The sequence below is a fragment of the Dreissena polymorpha genome, chromosome 12, assembly GCF_020536995.1.
Source record: "Dreissena polymorpha isolate Duluth1 chromosome 12, UMN_Dpol_1.0, whole genome shotgun sequence".
In the NCBI taxonomy this organism is placed as follows: Eukaryota; Metazoa; Mollusca; class Bivalvia; order Myida; family Dreissenidae; genus Dreissena; species Dreissena polymorpha.
In genome coordinates this window covers 29,083,159-29,105,573 of record NC_068366.1, presented here as the reverse complement: position 1 = coordinate 29,105,573, position 22,415 = coordinate 29,083,159, and the positions used below count along the sequence as shown (strand labels likewise).

Genomic DNA, 22,415 nt, shown 5'->3' with positions numbered 1-22,415 from the left:
GTACAATATTTTATTTAAATACATTAAATAAACATAAGGAGTTGTGCTCTGCACAAGAAAATTTAATAAAAGGCAATAAATCATGTTGAAAGATTTATGAGTTTTGTACGCTGCACTTCCCTTAGTGGATTCTATCATTATATAAAGTTTCATTTGAATCCCATCAACACTATCTGAGAAATGCTTTGCAATAACAGCAGGAGAGACTAACAGACAGAATGAATTATAAACAATATGATAAGTAAATGCATCCTTTTGGAGTGGCACAAAAACAGAAATTATTGAGGACATGACATTAAATGTCCTAACGTTCCAACATTGTTTAACTTAAATAAAGGACTACATAAAAAAAACTATATCACTTACTTCTAAAAAATTATTAAATAAATCTGCTTGTAATTTCGTTGCAGAACTTTCCCTTATACACACTAATCATCATTATCATCACTACTTCCAGTATTCATTCTACAACTTCTAACCTTTTATGGACTTGAGTAATTTGTAGTACGGTAAACATTTATATTTCATTCTTTATAAGTAACAATGAATGAAGAATGTTTCCCTAAGCACTTAACCGATTTCAACAATGTGACTTCTGTTATGACTGAATTCAGCTTACATGAACAACATTCATAAAAGAGGCTTTCAGTTGAAGTACACCAGCATTTAAACTTTAATTACATGCTTAACCATGCATTTTGGACAACTGATCCTTAGCACAGGTAAGAACTGTGACTGACACATTAAATGCAATGTTCAGCTTGAAACCTCAAACTGTTCGGCTGAAATTTACACCATAATTTATTGCATGTCTATAATTACACAACTACAACAAGCATTGTGTTTAACGCCTTGCAATGAGCACAATCAATAATTGTTTCATCATGAAATGCACATTTCATATTCATGAATACATGCACCTGATTTATTAAATGGATCAATGATCATCTGACTGTAATTACAATGTACAATGTTTACCACTGTTCAAATTTAAAAGATCTTTCTGTAATGAAGTATGCAAACTGAGTTGAAAATTTGCTGACTGATTGATTATAATAATGTTGGTTCAAATAATTTAACATTCAAAGCTGTGATCACAAAATATATTTTCACAGTATGAACAAAGCGCAAGATTTTTTCGGTTTACCTTCTATTAAAAAGAAATATGACATGTATGAACACCAATATAGTTAAGTTTTGATCAAACATGCAAATATATGTTACTTTGTAAATAAGTCTGGAAATCTTGAAGAATTTTTCAAGAAATTTCTCTTACCTAAATTATTTAACCAGTTCATAAGGTGTATGTTTCTCATACCTTACTTTTTTTACTAGTTTTTAAATTGTTGTATTCCCACTTACTAAAACATACCATCAGAGCTCCAGATAAGAGGCGATGGGGGTATTAAGGCATTGAAAAAAAACAAAAACACTTTAAAAATCGGACCAGTACGTAACAAAACGCAATGCAAATCTTGGAACGTATTTTAAATCGATTAAAGTGCGTAACCGGTTTAACCAATAATCCAGTTCAGTTTTTAGTGTAAGTTAATCTTTAAATCAAAAGTAAGTCAATCGAAATAAGCATGTAATAAAAATGGCTGCCCATCATGTTTGTGGATCAAAAAAGGGACGTTTTAAGCGACCAGCGGCTCCTGCGGGAATATTTTTAAAGAAAGTCTGTTCATATTATCATTTTAAATTAATTCTGTTTACATTTAATAATATAAATAACAAATAATAATATTTTTAGATTAAAAACGCCATTTACTTTGTCAGTTTTCTATGGAAATGGAAAATACCCCTAAATAAATACCCTTTAAGGCTGAAACAAGGGAGAAAAAAATGCTTTAACAATAATATCAGGGGGTGAAATACCCTTTAGACTAAATCCTTATCTGGAGCTCTGCATACCATTACTTTTCTCACTAGTAACAAACATGTGGGGTTACTAGCAAACAAAAACACGTTTGTGAATAGTTTATAAAATGCATGATTCCCAGTAAAGGAAATCATACCTGACTTTTCTAAAAAGTTAATAAAATGTGTGATTTCCAGTAAAGGAAAACATACCTGACTTTTAATTCCAAAATGTGGGATTCCCCATTGAAACAATACTGGTGCAAACCTAACTTTTCTGTTGGATGCAAAAAGCTTGTGTTTTCCAGTCAAGCAACGCAAACAACATTTACTCTAGATAATAAGATGGTTGATTCCCTGTCAAATAAAACATAAATAACTCAGTTCCCAGTTTATTTGATACCTGACTTTTCTGACTATTTTATTAAATATGAGATGCCCCAATATATCTGATCATACCTGACTTTTCTGACTATTGTATAAAATGTGAGATGGCCAATGTATCTGATCATACTTGGCTTTTTTGACAATTTAATAAAATGTGAAAAGCCAACTATCTCTGATCATACCTGACTTTTCTGACAAGTTCATAAAATGCTTGATCCACGTTCATTCTCATTTTGGCACTAGCTTCTATGTGACTGATTTTTAACTGATCGGCCAACTTCTTAGCTTCTTCTACTGGCACCTGAAATCAGGGTACAAGTTTTGTCGGCACATCATTTTCCAACTTCAATGTAAAAGCTTGATTACTTAAATTATTTTGTAGGTTGTATAAGGAATAAAAGACTTGTTGTAACACATAACAGGAACATTTTACTTGTAGATCTAAACTGCGCTGATAATGTAAACACCTTAACATATGCGTTAATATTCTGAAAGTACTCTTTTTAATTCAAATAAACATAGTTCATTTAATATCGCTTGTGTCAAAAGCTTGTTGCATACTGAGACATTCTCAATTCTAACATCTGTGTAGAACCAGTACTTGGTGTGCTTTTAGAAGAATCATATGAATCCTTACAAAAATAGAGATAAGACTTTAACAAGTCTAACACCATATCCATAACATCCCTGAATGATCATGGGCAATAATAATCTGCTAGCCCCAAGTTCTCAAACATTCTTAAGCTCGTCATAATCTGCTAGCCCCAAGTTCTCAAACAATCTTAAGCTCATCATAATCTGCTAGCCCCAAGTTCTCAAACAATCTTAAGCGCGTCATAAAAGGAGGAGCTTAAGCACACTTTTTTTTATTACTTGCAAACAAATTGTGAAAAACAATCATTTACAAACATAACAAGCTTTTCAAAAAATGTCTGACCGTCAGTTAAATTTCCCATGGAAAGTAAACAATTACCCTCAACTAAGTGGAGTTGAAGCCAATGACAAATGAAAAGCTTTGTTAATGGTACTAACCTGCCGCTGGTGGTCCAAATCTGATTTATTTCCCACCATAATCATTGGAAACTCATCCCGGTCTTTAACTCTCAATATTTGTTTGTGGAATTTATAAATTTCATCAAAACTGAAATGAAATATGCACAAAAATGCAACTATTATTATTAATTTGTTTTTAGACTTTAATTATTGTGAACATATGTTGCTAAGTAATTGTTATTCCACATTTGTCCATGCAAACAAATGGACAAACAAAAGGGCTTGTTGGAATTTTAATTGACATTATTACATGTACTTAGACACATGATCTTCTGAGTGCTATTGGTATAAACACAGTTTAAAATATAAAAACAGTTGTTGTTTTTTTCTTCTAAGGGACTACTAACAAGTTCAAGTGCATATGATATTATCTGAGTGAGTAAGGGTTAAATGGCCTACCTGCTTTTATCTGTTACAGAGTATACAAGAAGGAACCCCATTCCGGACCGCATGTACTGCTCTCGCATGGCACTGAACTCCTCCTGACCGGCCGTGTCCAGTACTGTAATCAGTATGAAACAAAGTATATACTGAACTCCTCCTGACTGGCCGTGTCCAGTACTGTAATCAGTATGAAAGAAAGTATATACTGAACTCCTCCTGACCGGCCGTGTCCAGTACTGTAATCAGTATGAAACAAAGTATATACTGAACTCCTCCTGACCGGCCGTGTCCAGTACTGCAATCAGTATGAAAGAAAGTAATTGAGTCTCGCTCTGAGATAATGGAGTTGAATGCAAGTGCGTAAAGTGTCGTCCCATATTAGCCTGTGCAATCTGCACAGTCTAATAAGGGACAACACTTTCCGCTTTTTTGGTATTTTTCGTTTTAAAGGAAGTCGCTTTTTAGAGTAAATACAGTTTCGTAGGAAAGAGTTGCCCCTGATAAGCCTGTGAAGACTGCACAGGTTAATTTGGGATAACAATTTACACACATGCATTAAAAAATATTTTCCCAGAGCCAGACCAGTGGGATTTTTCACCATTCTGGGGCAGGGTCCCTTTCGATTAGGAAAAATTGAGGCGTTTTGACTAATATTGGGAAATTAGTGTTGTTGTTTTGCTTACAAATGCTTCAAAATTGAGAATAAGTGTTTTCAATATTGTATTTACTTATGTTCAACTTATAGAGCTGGATGGGAGATGAACTAAATATTCAGATCTTATAAAAAATGTTTTTTGCTCTTTTTTTTTAATCTTCAATTGGTAATTTTAAGGTCCCATTTTGGAAAAATATATACTTTTATCAATTGGGAATGGGGTTGTTTTCCGGCCCCAAATATTTATTTTAAAAAAGCACCGCTGAGTGACACTCAAATACCTGGAAAATGTATGCTCATTCTAACATTTACTTTTTAGCATAATACCAGTTTTGTCTCTCTTGGTTGGTTTTGTTTCACAAACCACAAAGAGAGGCTTGTGCTGCAAGGATATTGACTAGAAATGGACTTAACTATAAAGTAAGAACACCATGTTGGAACATAAAACCAGTGTTTCTTCATTGCGCCAACAATTTCCTTCATATTCTGCAAATAGTCTTTTTGCAGTTATGTTTTGAAAAAAAAATGAAAAAATTATGGTTAGGAGCTAAAAGTAATCATTCAATGATGTTTTGAAAAAGACCTAGATATTTTTTTAATAAGTGTTGGAATTTGATACTCATATGACAAATATCCATGTGATATGCCCGTTTCCTTACATCTGATGTAATTTTAACCAATTTTGTTCAATAAAATACTTATAATATTCTACTAAACATCCAAGCTTATCCTCCATTTTCACTGTTCTGAATTACCTGGGGTATAAGGACAGTTTTTACAAACTGTCTACAAAATGTTCAACAACAGAATAATTATAAGATTTAGTTTCCACGCCACATTTAATTGGACTATAAAGTAGGTCCTTAAACACAGTAAACATAAATTTACAAACAAAATGGTTACATTTTTTAATGGAAGTTGTCAAGACATAAGAAAACTGTCAACAAATATGGTTATTTTATTTTATTTTTTTTACATATTAGTATGCGCGTCATAGTAATATATCAGGTTTAGACAATCCAATGGCTTCCTAAATCATGTTGTTTTCAAACCAGACAGCAAGAGACCTACAAACATACTGTGCAAGACGTAATACAGCTTCTGTCATCTTTCTAACACTATCTATATATTTTTGTCGATCTCAGTTGTGTTTTAGTTAAGAAAGAACATGATAGAAAATCTGGATGCATTTGCAAAAACCTTGCCAATATGCACTGTAGCACTCCACAATATCATGTAAAACTTTGATGAAAATCACAAGCAAAATGTAGGAAGGAGTTGCATACAAAAGTTGTAATAATTTCAAACAAACAGCAAACAGCAATAACTCCTTAACCCTTTCCCCATAAGAAGCAAAGAGAAAATAAATTGTGCAACCAGCATAAAACCAGAACAGCCTGTGAATAACTTGCAGTCTGTTCAGGTTTTATGCTGTTTGCTGCTCATCAGTGTCTAAGGTTTGGAAATGTACAGGTAGCCTTTAAATCTTGAATTAAGTAAGAAAGGTCTTTAATTAAATTTAACTTTCTAAAGGACTACAAATGCGTCAAAATAGGTATCTAAGTGGTAAAGGGTTAAACAAGAGAGCCACGACGGTCCTGAAGCGCTCACCAGAGTTCAAGGTATACCATTGTCTTGTGACATGTTTTACCCATTGTGCTCCAGATTCAAACAAGACCTCGATATTGTCAAATACACATTCTGACCCAAGGTTCATACAGATTGAGCCATAATGACGGCTTCTACAGGGGTTATTTGGTTTTCTAAGACATCACCGGGTGAACTAGGTTTTGGACACACATGATCAAGATTTTAACTCAGCCTAGATATCTTCAAGATTAAAACATATTGACCAAGATTCATAAAGATTTAGTTACACATGCTGCATCTAGAATGCAACAAGGTTTTTACAAGATTTGACCATGTGAAACAGTTTTTGGACTCATGTGACCCAGAAGAAAATTGACGCTTGATATAATCAAAATAAACATTACAAGTTTCATCAAAACTTAGTCATAAATATGGCCTCTAGAGTAATGCAAAAAGGTTTCGAAGATTTGACCCAGATAGGAAAATCAGTCAAGATATTATCAAAATAAAAATTGTGATCAAGTTGCATCGAGATTGGGTCATAAATGTGGCCTGTAACAGTTGTAACAGATTTTTTCTAAAATTTGATCCGGTGAGCAAGTGACGCATGTGACCCAAAATAGGGTGGATTCATCTCAGGTAAAAAAAAATTATTTAAATACCAGGTAGCTAGTTTATTAAAATGAAAGCAATTGGGCCCCAGTTGTATAAACGTATATTCCAGAATCTGTGAATAATTAACTAGAATTTTTTTTTCGAAAAGCCACAAATGCCCCTTTTATATTTAACTGGACATTATAGAGCTAGTATTTATTGCCACAAATAATGTGAACGGTTTATATGGCATGTATGTACTAGTCTTTTGTAACAGTTAATAAACATAAAGCCTATTTAACATATGTGACATTGTCCTTTAAGCAAGCCCCATAGTCAGTGTATACAACATATTGCTTTGAAAGGATGCAAATGTTTACCAATGTACTAAACAGAAAGAGACTATTGCATGAAAATCTAAAATCAACAATACCATATTACAAGGACTATGTGCTTTAAGTGCCCACTTTAATCTGGACCTTGAAAGCAACCAACATGATTGTTTCATGTGACACATTGTCTAAATATTTATGACAATTTGTAAAAAAAAAACTATTTTGAAAATCACACATACATAAAACGTTGTCTAGGAACATGATAAATTCAATAAATACATTAATACTTTATTCTAAGTATTTTAAAAAGCACCATGATTTGCAACAGTTGTTATTTTTAAAAGCACCATGTTTTGCAACTGAGTTACTTGAACCTTTTGCACCAAAATATTAATATCTTCCTGCAATTGCAAATCTGGAATATTTTGTCGCATATAGATTACGCTAAAACTGTATACAGTGACATAGTATACTTGGACTAAGTGATAATTACCATAAACTGTTATGCAATCTAATCCCATCTGTACTCATGTTACAATATATGCAAAGAATGTCTTCTACAGACCCCAACATTCTTATATGTCAATAAACTCTTTCATATCAAATGTCAACAACATTTCTGCACCTGTAAGAAAATGCTAGCCAAATAAGCGTCTTACATAAACACTGCTTGGGATTTGAATTCGTGTGACTAGTCAAATACAACTGTTCTGGATTATGTTTTCATATCAACAGTTCAATATATTTTGTTATGGTATTTTGCATTGTTGGAATAAAAACATTTATAAAGTAATCAGAATAAAACTACAAAAAGACCTTCTATCAAAAACTTGTGTGTGTTTGATTTTATCTGTATTTTGATTACCGCTAAAACTGGATCTATTTGTTAATATTAACAAAACCATATCACATATTGGGGCTGTATTTCTTTTCAATTAAAAAGAATTCAACTCATGCAAGAATGGTTAATACTTTCTCATTACTAGTTATGTGGTATAGACTATATAGGGCTGAATGCATGTGTCTAGTGTCATTCCAGATTAGCCTGTGCAATATGCCTTCATACCTGTATGCAAACTTTATCCATAGACATGATTCTTGTTCAGAAGAGTCTTTCTTTAAGCAAAAAAATCCATAAAAGCAGAAAATGTCATTTCTGATTAGCCTGTGCTGACTGCACAAGCTAATCTGGAGGACAATTTACTCACATGCATTAAGCTCAATTTTCCCAGAATATTCCTCAATTAAAACTGATCTAACAAAAAGTCGTTCAGACAAGAGGCCTTTCTTCATTAAGGGCCAATGATACACAAACATCATGTAGACATGAACAGAGGTTTCACATTACTAACTCTGAAATGGACTATTGAACAATGAATCGTAAACTAACCTAACTGATGATGTAATAGTGTTTTATTGGATATCAAGAGTCAAGATGGCCTCTCAGCAGCTCGCAGTAAAAAATTATCCTAATTCTCGTGACTCAGAGACTAAATAATGACTCGAGACTCAACCCAAGTTCTTTTATGACAAGGCATTATCGCAAGTAGCATATGAACAATGACACACAGAGCAAGTTTTCAGTGACTTGACATCAACAGGGTAGAACAAGTAGTATTACACAACTACTTAAGACTCAGCCCCAGTTTCTGATGATACAACAATTCAATGAGTAAAGTGATATCGTAGGAAGTTACTAATGTAGTCCAATTGAGTGAAGCCATTTGATCAAGTAATTGTCACAACATAGGGCTTAAGAGCTAGACCAATATTGGATTACGTTGTTTAATGTAGTGTACGCTTGCCTTGAATAACGTCGTCATAAGTAACAATACGCAGTGTATTGCTTAAGGTCAGAAACTACTTTAAGGCACTTTCCTGATAAATAACATTATTTTACATATCATTATTCAGCAATAATTCTTATAAAAGTAAATTTCAATTGAATTTTATTACACTGAAAGTCTAATTGAAGTAAGTAATTCTTTGGTTCAAGCAGGATTATGATCATGAACATTTTGCTTCACTCCAACAGCACCAGGAAAATATATGATGAAGAGTAACCAACATGTTGTTATTTGTTGTTTTTCGGGTGATGATGTTGTGTTGTTTTTAAGATTCCCATTTCATAAACATTAAATTCAACCGTAGTTTTTTTAACCTAATATTTTTTCTTCCAAGGCTTGCATCAATGCTGCAGGCTTAGGTTACTTATGTCATTGTTACAAAGAACTTTTATGTTTAGAATATGGTAGTTTAAGAAAGGTTTAGAAACCTTAAAACTGTGTTCCATAAAAAATTGACTCAGTGAAAAAAAACAGATATATAATAGACACATACTATAAAAGCTGTGTTCTCCATTAAAAATTTTAGTAGCCGGTTACATTTTTAAAGTAGCCAGCGACAAAGAACTAAAACTGGCATTTTTGCACTGTTTTGAATCTATATTTTGGGGAAAAGTAGTCGGCAGCAAGATTGTTAGCAACCGGTGAAATCGCCGGTTTCCAGTGCTTCCGGAGAAAACTGTATAAAAGTGACAAATTAATTTCCATAAGCAAAATCATTAGATACAGTGTCTATAACTGACATTATGTATGGCTTCACATTCTGTCATAATGACATTTTTCTTGAGGAACGTGGAATTTTGTGAGTATTAGAAAGCCCTGTTAGTGTCTGCACACAGAGCCAAAAAAAGCAACAGAATACGACAGTAATAGTTATTAACTGGTTAAAAGAATGTGAACATTAAATCAAACAAAACTTTTAAAAATAATCATTATGTGAAATACATAAAAATGTTTTGTGGCACAGTTGGGTGTTTCAGTCAAGGATTAAAATTAGTTTGGGCAGAAAAGTCCATGGCCTGTTTAACCCTTCACCACTTAAATACGTATTTTGACGCATTTTTAATCCCCCAGAAAGTTAAATTTATTTAAAGACCCTTCTCACTAGATTCAAATTTTAAGCGCTACATTTTCAACCCTTAGATACTGAAGAGCAGCAAATAGCAAAAACTTGCATGCTGTTCTGGTTTTATGCTGTTTGCACACAGCAATTTTCACTTTGCTTCTAAGAGGGAAAGGGTTAATGCATGACTGGCCCCTACATTTTCAAAGAAAATACATATGTCCACTTAGTTGAGAAAATGTAAGGAAAGAACAAGAGTGGGCAACTTTGGTCATTGTTAGTTTTTTAACCCTTATCAGCTGTTGTTGCTTAAGTTTTGCATTTTAATTCTTGTAAATAAATATTGAATTTTAATTAGTATAATCAATGAACATACAAATGCAAAACTTATGGGTCACTAAGTTCATCACATGAATCGAGTTGATGTTGGCCAAGTTGAGTTTTTTTGTCGCAACTAAAATACACAATTTATTTCCTAATAAAATAACTCATTGTTATATCACACAATAATTGAATATGTAGCTGGGGTGTCAGGTAACACGAAATCACCTATGACTAATGATTTAATTTCCCCAAGGTTTTTATTTCATCTTGACAAATCAATAAGGTTTTCGCCTGGTACATAAACTTGAGGAAATACAACCAGATTTCTTGTCAATATTGTCCAGAATATGGACAGAATTAATAGAACAAGCAGAATCTGCATATATATACTGCATATATTTTACTGAAAAAGGCTTTATACAAATTGGTCACCCCCCCCCCCCCATGTACCCTGTAATTGTCTTTGATTTCAATAATTTTATTCACATGTAAACCATAACATAAAAGTCATCTACAAATAAAAGTTTTATACATTACGTAAATATGTTTTTTCTTTGCCTAAACATTTAATGTATTCATTACAGAAGGCCTTAAAAGTGCATGGTTCTACATGGCCCTCTGAAAATTTAGTGGAAAGTAACCTATCCAAGTATTTTTCAATTGATGACTGAGTCCTTAATTACTCAAATCAAATCTGTAAAACTTTTATTGGATTGTTGACAAAATGTTAATTAAAATTGGAGTTTACATTTTCCTTAAGCTTTACCCCCCACCCCAACCCATCAAAATCTGTAGCTTCACCTACATTGTATATAGTTTAATTTAACTTCAAGTCTGCAAGACACATGTTAACATGAAGGATATAAGCTAGAGCTCTGCAGTTCCATTTAATTACTGGTATAAATGGGTTCCATTTGATTATTGGTAAATGTGTAGGTAATTCCAGCTGAGATTTGCACCGTATAAAATAAAATAATAATGAAACTACCTATAACTAAAAACTCACATAAAAAGGTTACATTTCATAATAGCTTCGTATATACTTTGCAATGAGGAACAAATTGTTACAAATATATGTACAATTTCACAGCAATACATAGTAAATATTAATAAATTGTTTAACATCCTGTTAGGTTGCATGATGTTGGGGTGTTGTTTTTGTTGTTTTATTGTTGTTTCTTGAATTGTCTATAATGTGTTTTTCTTGCTTTAGGTTACATGTTAACTAAATATAATGTGTTATAAACTATTTATGACTTTTCATACATCACTTTGATTAGCATTCCACAAGGCCTTTATGCACAGCGGTAACCATGTGCATACATTTATAAATAAGGGCTACCCTTAAGGGGAAAAAAATCAAACTATTACCTACATTTAGTTGTTTTAGTTCTGTCTTTCTGAAGCAAAGTACATGTGTAATAATTAGGGCTGTCAAGATTCACCGGTAAACCGGTATAATGAGGTGCATGTCGTTAAAAAAATCGCACCGCAGTACGGCATTGCCGTACCGTTATTTTTATCTATTTAAATCTATTATTAAATCTAATTATTATTTTATGAACACGGAGGTTAAGTACATATTTTGATAAAATTATCAGTTTGGAAACTGTAGAAAGAGTGTTTTCGATAGAGATTATGACTACTTCTATCAAGTTTATTAGGTTGTGTTGATTCCCTTTTGACAGGTTATAGTCAGAAAATGATTGTTTTTATTCATAATAGTTTCTAGTCATACCATGATACCAGTGTTGTCAGATTATTGAGTTTAACGAAGTTGTAAAACATGGTATTCTGCTGTTTTCTTCACAGATATATATTCAGTAAAATATCGTGATACGTATAGCGATACAGTGTTGTCGTATCACAATATATCACGGTACGCTCACGGCATATCGTGACAGCCCTAGTAATAATCAATAAGAACATTAAAAATTGAAAATAATCAATTCCTTGGCCAATCCATGGTCTTTGCCACTGCGCCTAACAAAATCCAGGGGAGAGACTTGGGATAAATATACGATACAGGACCCAGGATATTCATAAAGTGGGTGGGGTAAAATTTGATCATTTTCAATCAAATTTGTTGGCTATTATGTTCTGTTGCAGTGATGCGTCCAGCATAGCTTCCGACAAGCCTGCGCATTTGCAAAGAGTGGTCTGGAGGTATGCTGTCTGCTTATGAGATTGCGATTTACCGTGCATGACTTTGTAACAGACAGGATAAATCCTGACCAGACTGCAAAACTGTATTATAAACTAATTTCTGAATGGCCATGACACCAGCGACCCGTTCCAGAATGTTTTAAACAGTTGCCATTTTTTCCAAATCCTGCAAATGCCCTGAATGAAATATTTGGCATGCAAATGTTTAATGTCCCATGCAGAAGGTTACAGAATGAAAAAAGAGCAGAAAAATTGTCGCAGACACCAAAAAATCCCCAGTGTGCCAAATAAGCAATCTTGCCTAGTAGAAAGCATGTTTTAAAGGCCTAAATAAGTACATAATGTTTGCTTATATGTAGTGAAATACAAAATGTAAAATGGTTATGGACTGTTGTCAATATCACTGAATCATTTTTATACCACATACATTCATATTCATGAAAGAACTAGGCATATTATTCCATGTTTACAGGTTACATCAGATTAGATCATCTTTTCTCTAGAAGAAGGGCCAGTGCGAGGACTGGTTTATTTAGCTTAAACATAACATATACATTTTTGAAAGTTTGCAAACATGGTGGGACAAAATATAACTCTTTGTGTTTTCTATAAGCTCAGTTATGTAAGACCCAGAAATTAATGGGTGGGAGGGGTCCAAACTGTATGGCCCCTGGTAAGCCTCATTCCGGGAAAACTGGCCTAAATTCATGGGCTTTAAGTGTTAGCCAGTGCAGTATGTAGGCTAATCAGGGACAATACTTTCTGCCTCAAGTAAATTTTTTTACAGAAGAGATTTCTTGAACCACACAAAATCCATAAAAGTGTAAAGTTTTGTCTCTGATGAGCCTGATCAGACTGCACAGGCTAATCTGGGATGACACTTAACTCACATGCATTAAGCCCTGTTTTCCCAGAATGAGGCTCAATATAGTAACATTTGCATACGTACTAAACCATGCAGCCCTGATAGCAATCTGCACTCAGAAAGCTGTTAAAAGCGTGTTAGTCATAAAACTCAACACCATTTATACCTATAACCACATCAAGTACACATTTATGTCAAGCACTTCCACATTTGTTATTCTTGAGAAGTCTAAATGTGTGTTTGCACTTTCCTTCCAATTGATCAACATTTGTGATATATAACATTTTGAGAGTTAACTATAAAACTGTGTTAACTTCTGAACATTTCTGTATCACATACCTTACATGTGTATTTTCTGGTGCTAACCTTGAGTTAGGGATGAATTCAATAAATAGATTTCATTTGTTTTCTATTACATATATTGTTTTATACTGTCTTTGCCACTTAGATAATCTACAATCAATAACAGAATTTTTCCCCATTTTGCGAAGAGGTCTGTATCCTTTCAGTTTTAACTCTTTACCACTTAAATACGTATTTTGACGCATCTGTAGTCCCTGAAAAAGTTAAATTAAATTAAATTCACCGTCACCTTTCTTACTTGATTCAAGTTTTAAAGGCTTCATTTCCAACCTTTAGATACTGATGAGCAGCAAACAGCATAAAACCTGAACAGACTGCAAGTTACTCACAAGCTGTTCTGGTTTTATGCTGGTTGCAATGGCCATTTTACTTTGCTTCTTATGGGGGAAAGCGTTAAAGGAATTTGCATGTTTCCACCTTATTTTACTATAAAACTGTGAAGAGTTTAATTCACTTTTGTGAATCATTGTTATACAAATGCAAATTTAAAAATACATGTTTGATTTTATACTTTATCACACAGGCATTATACCTAAAAGTGTAACCTGCATTTTTTAAACAAATTATTGTGCCTTTGTCATCTGACAAAAATGCTAGACACATTACACCATATTTAAAATATTAATTAACATTAAACTTATTGTTTCAATAAGACCTTCATGAAAAATTATCTGGATCACTTTTTAACCCTTTCCCACTCAGAAGCAAATTCAAACTGGCAATGTTCAAACGGCATAAAACCAGAACAGCCTGTGAGTAACTAGCAGTCTGTTCAGGTTTTATGCCGTTTGCTGCTCAGCAGTGCCTAAGGGTTAGACATGAAGCCTTTAAAACTTGAATCTAGTAAAAAAGGTCTTTAATTAAATTGAACTTACTAAGGGACTGCCAATGAGTAAAAATATGTATCTAAGTGGTAAAGGGTTTTAATATACAGAACATCTGATAAAGTTTCAACCTTTTTTTTTTAAGTATTAAGGGTAATGTGAAACATTACAATAAGAAGCTATGTCACTTGTATCACTACTAGTCATTACCGTTTATTCTTTATCATTCACCGAGATCTGATTAGTGTATCATGGTGGAGTGCTTGCTAGTGTGAAATACATGTAACAGCTGTAATCTGATTGTGATGACTTTTTCATACATTTCTTTAAGTTACACTTAACTTTTATTTTCATAGAACTTGATAAACAAATATAATACCTTCCTATAGATGAATTCACATGCTATGAAAACCAAAAAAATAATATCCTTAAAATATGAGACCCCATTGACGTTAATTTTTTGTTAAATTGCAGCAAAACGTATTCATCAAAGTAAGTATATCATTTCAATTTATGTGTACATGAACTTACACAAGCAGAAGAATGAAATAAAAGTAAAACCCTCTGCCTTGCATGTTAAACAGTTGTCATGGTATTATGTTCACTCATCCTGATATATTTTGGTATGCATGTGGGTTTGTCAAAAAGTATTTCAAGCCAAGTATCATATGAGCAAAGAATACTGATAAGCCATTCTGGTTATAAGAATGGTCACATGAAAGTCAGAAGGCCCAATAAGCATGTGTAAAACAAGACTATTGCCAAGCAATATAAGTCGGCTACCTTGAAACTCCACCATTATAGCAATATTTCTAGTCTATTTGTTGCCATAGCAGCCAGAATTCTTGACGTAGCAACAAAATGAAATGACTTGCATAATCTCCATATTGCCATCTATCCATGTTTCAATTTTCATGAAAAAATATGAAGAACTTTGAAAGTAATCGCAGAATCTAGAAAAGTGTGACGGACTGACAGACTCACAGACTGACGCACAGAGCGAAAACCACAAGTCCCCTCCGGTTTCACCGGTAGGGGACAAAAAAGACTGATAAGCCCTTCTGGCTTTCAACAGATGATTTTTCCATGAAAGCCAGAGTGTTTAATCAACATATGTGCAGTGAAGGCTGATATGCCCATCTAGCTCTCAACCAATGATTGTCCCATGAAAGCAAGAATGTCCTATCAGCATATGTGCAATGAAGGCTGATAAGCCATTTTGGCTCTCTATACAGACATTCTGAAGGTTACACTTCTGTTCTTTGGAGCCAGAAAATATGTTGCTATATTTCCATCATTCTTCAAAATCGTTGACCAAAAGTAAAAAAATCAAAAACAAAATAGATAATTATTACCAACAGAATAGTTGTTGCGGTGTTTAATATATATACCATGTTAAAAAACAATTCTACAGAACAACAAAAATAATGGAAGATGACAGAAGACAAACAATAAAAGTCCAAACACCAACATAGTAATAGCTTTGTATGCCAGAAAATATGTGAAAGTCCCTATAACATCTGGAGATTGGGTAGAAAACGTCTGTAAATGTGAACATCACATGGCAACTACATGTATCTATAATCTAAATGTTACCTTCCATTATTTTAACTCTCTTTAGAACTCAGATTTGGTAAAGGTCAACAAAGAGATTTAAAGAAAGAGAAAGGTTAAAATAAAGAAAAACGAGAGCGCCGATGGCACTGAAAGCATAGTTGCAAGATACAGGGAAGTTGCTGCTGAAGTAAATGTTTAGGTCAAAATACACTAAATAGTTTCCTTATATGTTTCGATGTAAAAGCAACAACTTTGAGCGAAAATAAATACAACATTTTGCACATAGAGACCCCCATAACCATACCATTTCTTGACGGGGATTCTTAGCTGAATCGATTTAAGCAATAAAAAAGATATGTCATGTTCAAACCAAAAAATAATTCAACTCAAATCAAAATCAACTGTTTTTGCGCCTTTTTTCAGCCGTTTTCTAGTGGATTGTAACCTTTTGCAGTGCCATTTTTTAATTTAATCTCCAACTTTATCCTATTTCAGGGATTTAGTAGTGAACACCTATGCTTACCCTATCAATATCTCCAAACGATAAAACCAGAACAACAGTCTAAAGAGTATAACATGCCTTCGAGGAAAATATGATGATTTGTTTAGAGAGTACAGCCCTTCATGACTAGATTATTTAGTATATTGTAACCTTAATGATTGCTGACATCACGAGTCGCCCCCCTTGTTGTTGCTACCAAAATGTTCTATTTTTAGAAACAGGAATTCCAAATAGTGACAAATGTGAATGGTTACAAAATGACATAACTATAAAAATAAAAACGTAGAATTACATTATTTCACGCATACCATTATGCAACCATCCGTTTTCTTTTCCGACTGGTTTGTATTGTGCTGTATTGTGCTGTTTTGTATTGTTTGGGCAATCGGTCACTTGCCTTAAATAAAGGACCAACTAATTGTTTTTAATGAGAATTCAATACTGCTCCAGCAGCTGGAGTTTCACTCCTTTATATTGATACATTTACAGCTTTCCATTTAATATTTTACAGACACAACACTCGTCCAGAATACGCGCGAATCCATTAAATCCGATGCCACATTAAAACTGTTAGCTCTACTCGTAACTTTAATCTCTGGCTCAAAGTAAATCATTTTAACTTCAATTAACACATCTCTATTACTTTCAAACTCTACTTCGTCAAATCCATAGAAAGGCTGGTCAGAATCCATGTCATAAATCAGAAAACATTCATCGTACTCCGCAAATTTTTACACATTTTCAAAGAATAAAAGTGCTTTATGCCCCACTTCCTGCTGAGAATATGTTTTAATTTCTTTTTGTAATTAATCGATGAAATGTTACATATCCTTAAACCAGGGCCTTATGAATTCAGTTATGTAAACATTTGACCTCTCACAGAACAGTAAACAAAGGAAATAGAAATTAGGTGTGAGGTCACTATCAACAAGAACAGAATTCTTTTACGAACGAAATTTGTTTTAGTTTCTTAGAAGGTTTTTTCACGTAAAACGGTCTTAGAAAAATTCACTAAAAACGGTGTCAGCAATATTCTTTGAAGAAAACGTTAGAAAAACGTTTCAAAAAAAAAATTGTAAGAATTACCATATACTAAATTAAATAGATATTTCGTCTGATTTATGATCAGGTAAGGCTTCATAATGGTCAACCGATCCATGTGGGTTTTCGAAATGTAGCTTATACCTTAAGCATAGGTGCGTTGCACCTATGCTAACAAGATGTTGTGTTTCATGAATGCTTTTGCCCCCAGCTGAAGCATTGTCAGCATTAATTTATAAGCCCATATGAATAGGTCTGAGTCCAAAACTAGGTCAGCGTAAAGGTAACAATGAGGTCATGTGATGTTAGTGTGAAGAGTGTTGAATGGAAGTTTCAAAGCATTTAAGTAAGTAGTATTGATGATAAGTGAATGGTGACTTTAATGGGATAAACAAAACTTTTGGTCTTCTGAATAAAATTAAATCCATAAGTAGGTCAATGCAAAGGTCAAAAGGTAAGCTGCTAAGGATGTGGTAAGAGTGTTTAATAACATCACAAGGTCAGCTGATAAGGATGTGGTAAGAGTGTTTAATAACATCACACATACAAACTTGTATTAAAGCTTTGTTGAAATGATTATTGATCTTATACGAAATAAGTCATTATTTGTTAACAAAGAATTTTGACCTTCTGAATTACTCAAATGTGATATGGGTGAGTTCATTCTATCAAAGCGTTCTAGGAAGCATAATTGATGCTTAACAAAATATGTATTTAAATTCGTAAGAACGGATAGAAGGACAAAAGACAGAATAAACAAATAAGCTATTAGCTGTATGACTCTCCTGGGCACATACAAAGTTAAAAAGGTTTAATAGTGATCGAGCTCTAATAGGCAACTTATGTTTGGTTGTTATGTTATTGATTTATTTCATTAAAAAAACACACATGTTTATCAAATCAAACCCTTGTATAAATCTGTTACTGAACTGCTGCATCACTTAGTGGTTTCATTTAAATCAAGCACAAGGATCCTGTTGCCACTTTATTGAAATACCACTTTGTTAAGTGTCCTCCTGTGCTCACTTCCTATTGCTGTGTGGTTACACACCACTTTAGCTTTATAGGTTACTGACTGCAAACAACATGATCATCTACACATGTAGAAGGAGAGGGGCTTCTATTATCATAGAATTGGTTGAACTCATCTTTGCCCAGAAACTCATATTCACTGCATACAAATCGATCATTGGAATTTAAAAAGGCCATCAACCGCTTATTTTCATGGCATAATTAATGTGACATCTCAATTGGTTCAATTGCAAAGACAGCATGTATAATGCAATCAATGAGACGTTGCATTATTAAAACAGTATTTGATAAACTGTTTTACTCATTTTAATTATTATCCTGCGTGTTGTCAACAAACATATAATTAAGTAAATGCACATACATAATTAGTTCTGATTCTGAACCACTTGAGTTAATGTCCAAGTTTTCATTCCTTTGCAACAAGACACAGTTTACTTACATTCTTAGAAATATTCAAAATTCATTCATTCAAACTAAAAGTTTCTAGAAATGTATTTAATGAATTTATTAAATAAACTAATGAATATTTAATGAACTAATATACTCAATCTATACCATCAGAAGCAAAGAACCGATCATAAATTTTAATCAACATCCAGGCATTACATGAGCTGCTTAGAAAAATATTGCCTCCATGTAATTGTTCATTGGATGATGTGTTAATATTTGGTAATGAACCCAGGCAAACAGGAAGAAATGAAATGATTATGTCAATAATTAATATTTTTAATTTTGCCTAAAGCTTATGAGCATACTTAAGTAAATATATTTTTTTTTTTTTTTGGTTATTTCGAACACATAGTAAGAACCGTCTAACATTTAATTTGATTCTCTAAGGGACTACAAGCAAATCAAAGTGCGTATCTGAAAGGTAAAGGGTTAACTTTTACCACTTAGATATGTATTTTGATGCATTTGTAGTCCCTTAAAAAGTTAATTAAAGACCTTTCTTAGTATGTTTTAAATGCTTCATTTCCAACCCTTAGTTACTGACGAGCAGCAAACAGCATTAAACCTGAACAGACTGCAAGTTATTCGCAGGCTTTTCTGGTTTTATGCAGTTTGCAAAAACCATTTTCACTTTGCTTCTAATGGGATAAAGGGTTCATTGCAAGCCTAAAAGATCACAAATCAAGGAAAAAGTTATACTCACTGTCAAGTCTCGCGACCTCATCATCTATCACACACTGTTTGGCATAGGAGTCCTCTATTGTTGGGTCATAGTCCGTCACAAAATAGGACTGCAAAAGTAATATATATTATAATACATGAAGCACCATTTTGGTAGTTAAAAATTAAAAGCCCCTGTCCACCGAACATAATTCAATTCACGCTGATATCATATCAGTTTTTACGAAGGAAGGTAAGGTTTATTTTAGTTAAAAATATTATCGTTTGTACACTAGAAATATGTTACAGACACTGATGCCCTCTCAACGCCTATTTGAACACAGACAAATCCATTTTAATATATACAAAATATTTTACAGAGAACAAAAAGGCCAACGGCCAGAATTGAACAAAAACTTGTTGCAATCAAATATTCTTTCTTAAATATCATCACCACATTAAGGTCATTTAACTGTGAAAGTTTAAGCAAGGTTAACTTGATGGCTAAAGAGGAGTCAAAAACACAAAATTTTCTGATCACCATTGAGTATATTCTACAGTGGAAGAACGAACAAATGGCCAAAATTCTGCTGAAACTCATTGCAGCCATAATTTCTTCTTCTCAATCATCTACACATTAAAATACTTCAACTGCGAACAGTGTAGCTTAATTAACCAAGTGGTTTAAAAAAGATTAAAAAAACAAATTGGTAAAAAAACTATATTTGATGAGTATCCAATAGTGGAAAAACAGGAAAGAGCAAAAATTCTGTCAATACTCATCCAAGCCAAAATTCCTTTCTTAAAGATCATCTACACTCAAATGTTAAAGTTTGAGCAAGATCCAACCAGTATTTAAAGAGGAGTTGAATACACAAGTTTCAGGACATGAAAAGACAAACAATTAGCCACAATTTTGACAAAACTCGTCGCATTCAAAATTACTTTCTTTACAATCACCTACGTGTTTGTTTACTTTGTAACATCCTTCATCAAGCAATATCCAGTGGACCACCCAGTAATCTTCTATGAAAGTTTGACCGTGTGGTTTCCATGATAATCCAATAAGCTTTGGACTATCAAATTACACACACTAAGTTTTGAAAGCCATACCACAACATCAGCATATCTTTTAAGCCACATAAAACTCTAAGACAATTGCTAGTTCACTCTACAGACAAACCAGACAAGAAAGACATCTGCAGACTTATCTACCATATCAAATGTGATTGCCATCCAAGGGAACAGTGTTCAATGGACTATATTGGTGAAGCTGAAAGAAATCTAAAAGCACTATTCATGGAACAAAGGAGAAAATGTTCAACATCATTTGAGGTCTCAAGGCATATACATGACTGTTAACCAGCCACACAATCACAATGGAGAACGTTAGGATTCTGGACCATGAGCCATCTTGGTTCGAGAGGGGTAAAGGAGGCTATTTACATCCATGCACTAAGACCGGCACTGAACAAGGACGGGGGCCGCTACCAACTCTGGCACACCTAGGACCATACGTTAACATCGCTCACCCCGACAATTAGCAGTGTTAAAGTTTCCCAACACTAGATATTCATTCTGCTGATGAAGTCCATAGTACACTGACGAAAGCTTCAGTTATGGCTTTCAAAACATAGTGTGTGTAATTTGACAGTCTAAAACTTATTGGATTATCCACCCAGTAGTTAAAGACAAGTTATAAACAAGCTCACAGACATACAGAGGGACATCAAGTTTAATACATAATGCCTCCCAATCTGGGGTGGGGAGCATTAGAAATACCTTAAATAGTAAAACACAAAACTGAATAAATGCATATAAATGCTGCATTTAAATTTATTTTGCTTCAAACTGTAAGCTTATTTGTACTTATGAACCAGAAAAAAAACTGTGTCAATGCATGCATAGAAATTCAGAAATAATGATAAAAAAGAATATCACTTTTAATTAAATAATTCATTGAAAAGCGCTTATAATGCAAAAAGTATGGCCAGAAAGTCACGCACATACACAAAGATACAGAATTTAAAAGTTTTTTGGCACAAAAAGCAAAATAATGTCCATTTAAAGTTTGTATGTCTTATCTAAATTCATATAATTATTTATACAGTGTTTCAATTTTACAATATTAACTTTTGAACGTGCATGTCTAATTAAGTATAAGAAAGGTGATTATTTATATAATTTTTGAAAGATTAACTAACCATTTTTTAAATATCAATAAAACTAGGGTAATTACCAACAAAAAGTTTGGAAAACATGTATGCCCTCATTTTGCGGGTAAGCCATCAATACATGTATATGCAAGATTTGTTACATGTATATATAACCTTGACCTAAACTCAAACTTCTTAATATTGTCAGTTAAACCAACAAGATTGACAAAGTTTGAGTTGATAGATGATTTTTATCAACAAAGAATCATTCCAACTGTCTGACATTTTTAAAGTTTGTATTCTTTTAGTAACAACCAATCATCCTGACTGTCAGACATATATTTTAGGTCTTAAAGTGACGGTATGATTTAAAAAAATTAACAGTTTGATGTCACCTGCACGTTTCACCAAAGACAATGTCCTTCCACTGAATACGCTTTTGTAACTCCTCCAATTCAAAAGAGCTAACAGTCATGAAAAAAATGCTGCAAGTAAGCCTCATAGGGGGTGAAAACAATAACCTTGATAACTTGAAAATTGAACTATATAATTATAAAACAAAATGAGTATACACATAAGGGATCTTAAAAGATTTCTGATATAGCGATTGTTTCAGGATCAATATCCCATGTAAACACTTATTAGGACTACAACATTATTGATATCGCATAATGGCTTACCTAATATTAATACAAGTAAGGTTTTGTTGT

The 22,415-nt window shown here is 33.2% G+C and overlaps 1 protein-coding gene across 2 annotated transcripts in view; it reads right to left on the bottom strand.

Moving 5' to 3' along the window:
* Window positions 1-22,415, bottom strand: part of LOC127853173 (ras-related protein R-Ras2-like) — a 33,908-nt gene that overhangs the window by 9,349 nt on the left and 2,144 nt on the right. For both annotated transcript variants that reach the window (XR_008036512.1, XM_052387431.1), the window contains exons 2-5: window positions 19,593-19,680; window positions 3,700-3,802; window positions 3,280-3,388; window positions 2,430-2,548 (exon numbers count right to left, since the gene is read on the bottom strand). Coding sequence is in view for 1 of the 2 variants with exons in the window: in XM_052387431.1 (XP_052243391.1) it covers window positions 2,430-2,548; window positions 3,280-3,388; window positions 3,700-3,802; window positions 19,593-19,680 (419 nt within the window). In the remaining variant the exon portion in view is untranslated. The remainder of the gene's footprint in view (window positions 1-2,429; window positions 2,549-3,279; window positions 3,389-3,699; window positions 3,803-19,592; window positions 19,681-22,415) is intronic.